Raw genomic sequence first — 11,912 nt, 5'->3', positions numbered from 1 at the left:
GGGAGATGAACACAATAGGCCTACAGGCTAAATAAGGGTCTTGCCTGAAACGTCCATGTGGCGTCCATGTAGCTAAACAAACAGGCTAAGGCAGTTGCAGCAAACTATAATAAGCTCATCATACATAGCTAATGTTACATGAATTTATTGTACACTTTGGCAAGCCGCCATTACCCCTTCTGGTCCAGTTCAAGACAACAGACTTGTTTTTAACTTTAAACAAACTTTATTCACTTTCAGTACTCACACTTGTTTGTTGTCCGTCATCTGCAAAATTGAAATGCGGTTCTGGGTTATCCAATTCAGTATGTGGCGCTGTCGCAAAAATCTAGGGTCACAGAACTGCAGTCTTGAAACTGCAGCCTCCTGTGCTGCAGCTATACTCTACACTCTTGAGGGGGGTAAAGAAGTAAGTAGTATAAAGACTGAAAGTCTGTGTAAGCAGGCAACGACACAGGACTCATGCTGTCTGTTGAGAGTGCGTTTTCATAAGCTATACAAACCATTGTATGAGGATACGTTGACACACAATGAACTCAATCATCTCAAAAAGGTCGATGCTGTGGCATTTGCCTTAAATGAGATAGTTTTCTTAAATGTTGTTACCATGTGGCGTTGTTACAGAAAGGTCACAGGGTCGATCTTTGTTTTAGCTGCGTAACTGAAGTATCACTTCAGTGTATGAATTGATGTTAAAATGAAATTAACTCCTTTGTTTCTTATTCTATGAATGCCATGGTTACCTGATTGCTTTTTGCATGCTGTGTGTTCATGTGGTAATTGTCATATTTCCAGGGTTTCCAATGTATTTGGATTTTGGAAACATTAGTGTTAGTGTTAGTGCATCTCCCATGAGTGTTTGCATGACATACATTACAGCTGTATTTTAACTGATCCAGTTACAATGAGATGATTCCCTTGTGTTTAATTGTCTGATTAAAGCCTAGAGTCCAGTGCCAATGCCAATGCAATGACTTTTTTAATGATTACATTAGACCTAATTGTGCCAAGCCATCCCTAAATATTTCTTTAAATGGAAATCAGTACACCCAGCTCTTGGAAATCTTTATGAAAGTAACAGGCCCAAAAAATAGGTGTTGTCTAAAAGCATTGAAATTTAATGAAATGGAGAAAGGCATGGGTTCAGCAAGGTAGGTGCTGAGGGTGCTGCAGCATCCCCCATTGACAAGGGGTGGAACAACACAGTCTGTCAATAGCTGTTTTACCCTAACTAATGGGCAAACTGAACATTTGTTTCACATTTTGAACAGCTGATAAGTTGTCCTTTCAGGGTCGTGAGGCTGAGAAATACCACAAAATTGCATTTTAAATACATAAAATATCTCGGATGTGAGGGACTTGCGGGGATGTAGTTTTATGGTAAGCTAATGATGGAGGCGATGTCAAGCAGACATATCATTTGCCCAGGGGATGGGAGTGGTTTCAGCGAAGAGATAACTGGATGTCAGTCTGACACCATTAAAAATGAAATATTACAAATTTTGGCGCGTATAGTCCAGAAATTGTGTCACACATTCTTTGGACTAATGGTTTGTGGAACCACTGATGTAAGTATGCCTGAGCAGTTTTCTTTATCTCCTGTAAGCATGTGCACATACATGGTCATGTACGTTTACTGTACTCAGTGAAAATATGTTCCTTTTTGCAAGAAAAAAGGACTCACCACGAAAAAGTGATTTTTTTTTTCATCATTGTTTACGTAACATTTGCAAAAACACAGTATAAAAATACATTGACAAAATATTTGCTAATAAAATACATTCATGTACAATCCAAATAGATTACATATCAAGTGATCTGACAGAAAACAGATTTACTATTTGGAGCCAATGAGGTCAAGATACAAAAAACAAAACCTTAAAAGCTACATATTTTCATTCCTGAAGGAGGTACAGCATGTTGATGAGTTCTTGTAAGGTCTGTTGGTGTCGCAGCTTTGGCATGGCACGGTGGCTCATAGTTCTGGTACCGTCTGGTCATTCATTCCATGTGGACAATGACGATCATGTACATCAACAGCTGTGTGTCCCGTCTAAATGTCCACAAGCTGAACATTGAGCCATTAGCCTGCTTGTTTCTTTCAAGTTAATCTGGGTGCAGCCTCGGATTAATGTGTCAATACTTATTACAACTTCTTGCAAATGACTGATTGCTCTGAGTGAGCGGCATGGTAGCAGAGTTTGTATTTAACTTTGGAAAACAGGGGGAGGATAATAAAAATCTAACTAACTAATGAAAGAACTAGTTAGTGCATGTTAGTAGTCATGTTGCAGGTACAGGTTTGAAAAAGTCCCTGTGAAGAAAAAGCAGATGGTGCTACAATGGCAGCATCTGCATGGAGTGTTTCTTAAAGAGCGGTGTGCATGTGAATGCCTTCCTGTTTGTTAGTTTGTACCTAAATAAGCGCCACTACGTGCATGTTTAAGCCTGGATTTTGGATGCAATCTAGGTTACAAGCTCATGTGAGTGCACACTGAGTTATCAGGATGTATGTGGGTATATTTAACATACAGTAATGTGTGTGTTAATCCCTGCGGTCTGACTTGCCAGCCTGTGTGCGTACCGTTAAAGTGTGTGCATGTACTTAATGAATGTTGAGTGCATTAAGTGTCTGTATTGCTGCATGCATACAATGTACGTGTGTGTGCGTATTCGTGTGTGTGTGTGTGTGTGTGTGTGTGTGTGTGTGTATGTGTTTTCAGGGTCATCTAAGTAACCAGAGGAGGATAAGCAGGCCAAACAGGAGGCTCGATGTTGTGTTCACACACCCGCTTGAGGTGTGGCTGTGGGGGCGAGGAGGGCAGTATGTGTAGGGTTCTAAGCAGGCAGCGTATGCCATGACGTGCGCCACGTAGTTTTGCTCCTTCACCCCATGGAACAGGTGAGCCATTGGGCCTTTGGCGTAGATGGCCACATCCTCCCCGCCGTGCGTCTCGGCATCCAATGGGACAGCAGCCTGCTGCATGTACTCCTCGTCGTCTGGAGAGAATTGAGTGTAGAATGTCACAAAACAAGGCAACTCTGTGCTTGGATCATCAAGTGTTAACACAAAACAGATGCTTTTATAGTCTGTGTCACCATAAGTTAACTATGATGTCAGCCAAGATGAACTTCATTCTACATTGTGACTTTGTCACCCGCAACCCAGTAGACTATTTACTGAGGCATTGTAAAATATCACTGTTTGCTTACAGCACTGGTTTGCCCTTTTTTGTCAGTTCAAATACCACCAACTCCACAGAGCACCTTTGGATAGCTATAAGATTACATACGCCTCATAGATGTTTCTGTGGCTGTTGCCCATAAAATGGTGTTTTGCAGATCTTCTGTAATTTACCTAATTATATTCAATTACAACAACCAGGAGGTAATTTAAATCATTTTGATGAAATTACAGCATTTACTGCCTGACCTTTCTAAAGTGTACTGACAGATTCCATACATTTTTTTCACCCCCAAAAACAAAGCTGTAAAACAAGTAGGATGCTAAAGTGTTCCTTAGGTTATAAAAGAATGCATTTGATGCTCTCCAGTTAAAGGGTGCTTTTGTTGATTGATTGTTGCAAAAATTCTGTGGGCAACCTTTATCACCTTTGGCTAATTGTACCTCTACTTCTCAAAATATGCTGCAATAGTATATTGGCTTCATAGTCTTCATTAGAATATAAATGCTGACTTTTACAGCGCTTCATAACTCTCCAGATGGATACATAAAGTTTAAGAAATGAATCCCTCTCTTGTAATTGCACGTTTACTTAAGGTGCCAGATGGGTTGAGTGTGCACTTTTGAGACACAACTACCGGTTCCAAAGACATAAAGTGACGCCAGTCCATTCACGAAGACAAAATTGGAGGTTCTAAAAGATAATTCATCCCTGGAAAGAGATATTTCCACCTTCAAACATATACACACTCATGCAATGATTAAAGCGAATGGTGCAGAACAAGAGGAGGAGGAACTGGGTCGTTGCTGTCCAGCGTTCCACAAAGAAATACAAATAACTTTTTTCTAAGCACAGTTACATGCACACAATGAAGGCTGTGCAGGGAACAGAAGACAGCAGAGTAAATGCCACAAACATCATATTTCATCTTTGCTTTCCGAGAGAAAAACACAGGCATGAGTCAGCCATAACCACATCAGCTAACGCTGTCTGTACACACATCAGCACAGACGACTGCCACATCTGAAAGACATTACTTTGTACTTACAATAATCCACCATTGAGATGTTGCCTCTGGTTCCGTTTATATGGACGTAACCAGGGCCGTTGGCATACAGGATGCTGGTGAAAGGCATTTTGTCATCGGCTTTCTTTGGTGCCAGACCTGAATGACAAGAAATGTCGGAGAAGCGGACAATAATGCATCAGTCATGGTGTCTTTTCACATAGAGGAAAAATGAGCGCACAGACTCACATGTACTTTATGACACAGATATAAAGTCGAAGCTTTTAACATGCAAGTTACGTAACCACAGTCTTAAATATTATGCAACCACCTCCAAATGTAATGTCTACAAATTAGTCACTCTAGGCTAGTTCTGCTATTTTCCACATATGGTTTGCATCCGGATAGAAATCCACTCTGTTATTCTTTACTCTTTCTCCCCCCTGCACTTTGTAAATTTGACGTACATGAGGTTGATTTTCATGCCAATTTAAATCTGGACTGCATGCGAGCGCTTTTAACCATACCGAAGATGGGATTCCCTCGAGGTGTGTTACCACCGAAAGTGAAGACGTGGGAGTGGTCAGCTGTGACCACAGTGAGAGTGTCGGATTCTCTGGTTAGCTGTGCGGCACGCTGGATGGCTCGGTCGAACATCACAGCTTCTGTCAGTGCCAGTTTGGCGATGCCGTCATGGTGGCCATGATCGATTCTCCCTCGTAAAAGAACAGCAAAAAAAAAAGAAAAGTAAATTAGACTTGGCTTGAAATATCTTGCTAGTGTACCTCCAAAACAATCATTTTAGCAGCAGTTAAAAGGAAAATGTCTGTTTTATTATTCAATATTTTGTTTTTGTCTTCTTCTAAAACAAGTGTTGGGTGATGTTGGATAATCCACAGAATCTTAAAGACAACATTTTAAAAAATTAAGAATAAATACCCTGTTTTACATTGGCAGCCACATATTCTTGCCACCATGACTATACTTCTTCACGCATGACATGATTTTGCCAAGTAGGATATGCTCCTGGATTAACAGCGCATTCCAGGCAACCTGCAACTCGTTTTTTTACAACCTTCGACCCGTGAAAGTGCACTGGAACGGCAGTCAAACCCGTAACTTACCACCCGTGAACTCGTACCAGATCGACATACTCCCAGTTACACTTTCTGATATCACACAGCCCTCTAAACCAATTACCTTACTCCTCTAAACAACAATGGCAGCCCCATTGATGCGATGTTGATGCAGGTGATACACGGTGAGAAACAGACATAAAATAACCCTAATGTTAACACATCATTGGCAGCCGCTCTAACAGCTGGTTTCCAGTGCAAGAATAAATCAATACAAAATACCAAACACACAGATAACATAAAATAAAAAGTATAATAGCATCTGTGACCTTATGCGCTGTTTCTCCTCCTCCGTTTCGCTCAAATGAGGAAGGAACCGGCACCTTTGGTGACAGAAGTGATCATACACAAACATAAACCCCGCACGGTCTGCCATGTTGCTTTGAGAGTTTGGCGTGACTTGCCTGGAACGCTATGAAGTCGTGACTTGAAGTGGTGACTTACGGGCTCAGAAACTTGCCTGGAACGCAGCATAACATCCCAAATCACAACATTGCAATCAACCAATCACAGCCCTCTGACATCATCAGTGTGCTGCTGCTGTGCTTCTTTCAAAAATTTCTTTGTGCTTCTTCAGAGCTAAGCTAGTTTCCAAATTGAAGTTAGTACAGTGGAACAAAATTCTCAGTAACATTGAACAAAAACCTCGTAAGCTACTGCAAGGTTAGTGAGTTAGCTTGCTAACTAGGCTATGCTAATGAGTACACTTGCTGATAGACTAGACATTTTGTGTCATGCATAACCTACTTACTTAGTAAGCTAAATTGCTAACATTTTAGCCTTTTGGCAAGCTTAATTGTTAGCATAGCTTTCGTACTTAGCAAGCTCACGCGCTAACATTTTAGCCTATTGGCAAGCTTAATTGTTAGCATAACCTTCCGTCTTAGCAAGCTTACTCACTAACATTTTGGCTTATTGGCAGCTTAAGTGTTAGCCCGGTCCATGTCATTGGTCCGATAGCCCATTGGTCCGACATGGCATTAGTCCGACGGTCCGCGGTACTGAATGGCTCCCGGCGGGCGTATTTCTACCTTGATGGTGCGCCGCGACCGGCTCTGGGTCAGCTGGGAAAGGCTTGAGGCAAAGCAGGGTCACGGCTTACGTGTTTGCCACTTTCTTTTTCATTTTAACTCACACCATGATCTTTTCCTAACCCTAACCAAGTGGTTTTTGTGCCTAAACCTAACCAGACCTTAACCACAGGGAATCATGATGATTCCGGAACAACAGGACTTCGGAACAATGGGTTTAATATGGTCGGAACAATGGGCTGTCGGACCAATGGGCAGTTCCTGCATAGCCTACCTAGTTAGCAAGCTAACTCACAAACGTTTGGCTTATTGGTAAGCTTACTTGTTAGCATAGCCTACCTACTTAGCAAGCTAACTCGCTAACATTTTAGGCTACTGGCAAGCTTACTTGTTAGCATAGCCTTCCTACTTAGCAAGCTAACTCGCTACCATTTTAGCCTATTTGCAAGCTTACTTGTTAGCATAGCCTACCTACTTAGCAAGCTAACTCGCTAAAATTTTAGCCTATTGGCAATCTTACTTGTTAGCATAGCCTTCCTACTTAGCAGGCTAACTCACTAACATTCTAGCCTATTGGCAAGCTTACCTGTTAGCTACCTACTTAGCAAGCTAACTCGCTAACCCTGCAGTTGCTTACAAGGTTTTTGTTCATTGTTACTGAGGATTTTGTTGTACTAACTTCAATTTGGAAAACTAGCTCAGCTCTGAAGAAGCACAAAGGGATTTTGAAAGACGCACAGGAGCAGCACACTGATAATGTCAGAAGGTTGTGGGCTGTTGATCCAGGATCATGTCCTACTTGGTAAAATCACGTTTTCTTCATGATTCCCACAATGTCATGCTTGATGACATTTTAAATTAGAGGACTGCTGATATTGTACTCATCTTCCACAAACAGGAAGTATCCTTTGGGATTCTTGCTGAGGATTTGTATGGCCTTCTCTGTCATCTCCACAATGGAGGGGTCGCGTGTGCTGTTCCGGAAAACCTCAAATCGCATGTCCTTCGGCTCGAACAGACCTGAAACCACAGAAGAAAAGCAGAAAATATTTTAAAAGCACTGTAGAAAAAAAACGTATTGTAGCAAACTAAGGTGGTAATGCAGAGGTCAGTCTAAACTGTCAGAGCTGAAGAACAGTGAAAGAAAACGCGAGGCTGAAGCCTGGCAACATTGACAGTTAAAATCCAAGCTGCTTCCATGACAATGAATCCCATTCAATCATAAATCAATCATGAATTACTGCGTGTATTTTGAAAAGTTAACAGTCTGAACATTCCAGGTTTAGACTGTTAAGACATGCTCCAATCATGCTAATAATAATAGCAATAAAACCTAATAGCTAATACCTACGTAGTATCTATTTGCAACACATACATGAGCTATAGATGTGCAAGATGATAACAATTCTGTTGCATATACTGCTGTACACATCATCACAGCAAGAAACGTTCCCTTAGGTTTTATCTTTGTAGTTAGAGGTGATAATACCACCAAACTGTGAGTTTATAGTTTACCATCATGATTACTTTACATGGTTGTAAAGACAAAAGTTGGTGTTACTGGAACCCTCTTGTTTCTCAGCAATTGATTGTTTTGTAACCTAGATAAGTTTATCTGCCAACACCTGAATATTATATTGCTTGTGTGAGTGTGTACATTATGTGTGTAGGCACTGATATGTGTCTATCAGTCTTGTGTGTCGTGTGTATGGTATCTGTGTGTGTTTTATATACTGCAGTAAGTGCATGAGTGTCTTAACACATCTATACCCACCCATGAGCCGGTCAGTAGCTTTAACATTTATCTCGTCAAACTCCTTCCTGTGCCAAACATAGTGTGACTTCTTGTTCTGAAAAACAAACCAGAGTAAACTTGAATCTGAGACTCAAACCTTAAGATATATGGAAATATGGAACAGCAATGTTAAATAATCCTACAGGTTTAGCCTTCAGCCACACGTTAATGAGGTTCCTCTTGTCTTTGCGGTCCCCCTTGCGAGAGTTGGAGGTTGGGTACTCGGGGTCTGGGGTCCCTCTTGGTGTCATGTACATCCTCCCTCCTCCCAGAATTACCTTAACGGGACACCAGACAGAATGGGATCATGAAACTTAAGAGTGTCCAGATGGATATTAAATGAGTGAGTCCTGGACCAAGATGAAAGATTACAATTGTTCGGAATTGTTCTTACGTACATCAATGTCAACATTGGTGACCAGTTGGGTTGCAATGTCGACGCAGCCCTGCCGGTGAGCGCTGGGAGGAAGATCTGCATCACTGTACCAACTGCGGCTGACAGAGTGGGCATAAGCAGCGGCCGGGGAGGCATGCTGGACACGGGTGGTGGTCACTATACCAACAGATTTACCTGGACAAAGCAGAGACACACCCAAATCAGAAGGAGAACTGTTAAGGCAATCACACACAACATGAAGGATTTCTTTGTGCCTGGTACAAATTACCAACTAACAAAAGACAGTGCAACCTTAATAATGCACATTGGAGGTTTACATATTTGTTCTTGGACATGGAGCTGCTCTGGAGGAAGAAATAATGATGCTGGCTCAGTTTTTACTGTAGTGGGTGTAGCCAAAGTCCTGCTGTCTTTACTGGCTTTAAGTAATGAAGCCCAGGGGGAGAGGTAAATGAGGTTCCAGTTAGCCATATAACTCTCTAGAAAAGCTTGTTATTATGGCAATGAATGAGTGAACAGAGGATAGAACTGCTCTTTACATATGTTATGTGGTGTTTGCTGGTCTAAATACCAATGATTGAATTCAAAATTAAATTAGCACTTGGCACATTTGCACATTAAGTCTTACAGGATCTTTTTGAAGCCACTGTGTTGCCAAGGTCAAATTTGTCATGTCCCTTGTGTTTTAAGATGTTTTGATGTTGTTTTGTGAAGTTTTTTTATGTGAGGCAATGAGCTTTAGCACTGTGCCCAAGACAAATATTCCCTCAGAAACAATAAAGTTAACTCTACTCTGCTCTAAACTCCCAATTACTTGCCCTTGGAAAACTTAGCAGTTTTTGGCTCCAACCTTTGATGTTTACCTTTAACACAAATTGCCTTATAGAAACTTTTTTTTGTAACTGAAATTGGCTTTATGGGAAATGCTCCAGCGCCTTTTAAATACAACACAATAGCTATTCAGGTAGCTGCTGTATCTTTGGTACTTTTGGTACCATGCAGTGGTGACACAAAGATGCATTAGGACCACAGATGGGCCAAAGCTATCGGTATTACTATGCTAATTCTATGTTTTTTTTTGGAATGCACTATAGATAATTACTACAGTAATACTACAGAATTGGCTATAGTGATCTTAAGCCCCGTTTCCACCAAGCAGTACAGCACAGTACAGTTCAGTTTGGTATGCTTTTTTTTCCGTTTCCACTGTGAAAAGTTGTGAATGTTACCAATGGAACCGTTCTGAACCCTTCCTATTTTTGGTCACCCCTCTGTTGGGGTACCTAGCAGACAGATCTGGTACTAAAAGGTGGAGCTGTGAACACTGCGGTCCGTTGATTGGTCAATAGCAGATGGTCACTCTTGCTCAGTGCCGAGTTGTGGCTGGTTTTAGGCTTATGTAACCACTGTTCATACAGGTTCCAAAGGTACCATACCGAAAGTATTTGGTGGAAACAGAGCTCTATAGTGAAATTAAGTTTACAAGTATCCCTATAGTATTTCCTGTCGTACTTCTTTGGTTTTTCAGGTACTATAGGAAATTACTATAGTTAAACTAAGGAGTTTTAGATAGTGTTTCTATATTATATCTATGTTTTTGTTGGATGCACGATGGAAAATTACAACAGTAAGTCTACAAAGTTGGCTATGCCACACTATAGTGTCTAAGTAGTATCACTAGTGTTGTACTGTTAACCAAGGATGAGGTGAAAAATACTTAAAAAAAACTTACTATAGGACACTATACAATTCTGATATCATAGTCATGCTTAAGTTAATTTTCGTATGGGGTTGATACATAGTGAGTACAATATTTCTTTTTTTAAGATATTTTTTTGGGCATTTTTTGCCTTTAATGGACAGGACAGTTAAGTGTGAAAGGGGGAGAGAGAGAGGGGATGACATGCAGCAAAGGGCCACAGGCTGGACTCGAACCCAGGCCACTGCAGCAACAGCCTTGTACATGGGGTGCCTGCTCTACCACTAAGCCACCGACGCCCCAGAGTACAATATTTCTAATAATGGACGCCAATGACCTTGACACACAGACAGTTGCACACAAACAATGTACTGATGCACAGTACTTATGATTATAAGCCAAAAAGTGAAGGCCGGCCAATGTGGAATGATCTCTTAATTATTCATATTCTGAACATTGAACTATACCTGGTGACGTTCAGGTAGCAGGGAACATGCTTATCAGTTGATATTTTACTCTGCAGCGGATATGGTCATTGCGTATCTTGAGATAAGGGTTTAATTCAAACCAATTGACCTTTCTATTACACCAGCACACCCATTATACTTAGCCAAGCCAGCCAGTGTTTGTACCTTGTGCTTTAGCACGCCGTAGTACTGAGTACACCTCGTTACCAAAGGTGGTGTTACATTCGTACGCCACTGCTTTAGCGCTGAGCCCCACTGTCTTAGCGTTGGCCTTCACCCCACAGTGGTAGGCTGTAGCTGTGCTGGCGCTGTCTGCCACCTGCTTATCCACACTGTAGGTCTGTGGAGTAGAAACAAACACCATTGAAGAACAGGCCAGGAAATAGACAAAAATTTAAAGTAGTGTTTTCATTTCTACGCTATAAGTTAGAACACAGAGACACAGAAGACTCTGAATACTCAGACTCACTCACGTTACAATGATTGAGGGATTATACTTGACTGAAAACCTGATTTTTTTTAACGTGATCATCCAAAATCTCAGTGTTTTCAGTTAAAGTGTTAGTTTTAGCTAAATCCCTCGAAACTCTTCTCACACAAAGCCTTGAGGGCTTAAATCACAGCGGGATGGCATGAGGCAAGATGTAACATGTTAAGAGAACAAAGCATGTGAAATGGACACAGACACTAAGCCACTAACCCTCCACTCTTTAAACTGGGGTGTTCATCCGCTCTCACTGTGTTTTTCTCCCTCCTTCTCCATGTGTCACTCTGTACTGATTTACCAAGAAACCACAGACACCTACTACGTACACATGCCTGAATGACATAAGTGAATTAGCATGTGGTAACAATACTCTGTCACATGCAAGTATGGACATGCGTGCACGCACAAACACACACACACACACACACACACACACACACACATATACGTACACAGCATCTGACAACACAGCTCATCCCTGGAGTCCATCTACTGATAACAGTGTTGATAGTGAGTGTACGTGTGTGCGCATGCACGTGTGTGTGTTTGTAGGCAAAGCAATTCCGGTCATAGAGTGCAGAGGAATGAAACAATAAAAATGGAACTTTGGCCCATTTCCATTACTTCATTGTAAATTATTTTGAAAAAAACAAATATGTGAAAAGTGCTTCATTGCTGTTTTTTTAAAATCTAAAATTACAAATAGGCT

General features: G+C 41.2%; 1 protein-coding gene across 2 annotated transcripts in view; it reads right to left on the bottom strand.

The window, feature by feature from the left end:
- Positions 1-1,720: 1,720 nt before the first annotated feature.
- Positions 1,721-11,912, bottom strand: part of alpi.1 (alkaline phosphatase, intestinal, tandem duplicate 1) — a 132,776-nt gene continuing 122,584 nt past the window's right edge. For both annotated transcript variants that reach the window (XM_050054895.1, XM_050054894.1), the window contains 8 exons: positions 10,882-11,056; positions 8,552-8,724; positions 8,297-8,431; positions 8,133-8,208; positions 7,244-7,378; positions 4,719-4,910; positions 4,234-4,350; positions 1,721-3,000 (listed from right to left, as the gene is read on the bottom strand). In XM_050054895.1, coding sequence (XP_049910852.1) covers positions 2,726-3,000; positions 4,234-4,350; positions 4,719-4,910; positions 7,244-7,378; positions 8,133-8,208; positions 8,297-8,431; positions 8,552-8,724; positions 10,882-11,056 — 1,278 coding nt within the window. In that variant the 3' untranslated portion in view covers positions 1,721-2,725. The remainder of the gene's footprint in view (positions 3,001-4,233; positions 4,351-4,718; positions 4,911-7,243; positions 7,379-8,132; positions 8,209-8,296; positions 8,432-8,551; positions 8,725-10,881; positions 11,057-11,912) is intronic.

This window comes from Epinephelus moara, chromosome 10, assembly GCF_006386435.1.
Source record: "Epinephelus moara isolate mb chromosome 10, YSFRI_EMoa_1.0, whole genome shotgun sequence".
NCBI classification, from domain to species: domain Eukaryota; kingdom Metazoa; phylum Chordata; class Actinopteri; order Perciformes; family Serranidae; genus Epinephelus; species Epinephelus moara.
This window is presented reverse-complemented; position numbering and strand designations above follow the sequence as displayed.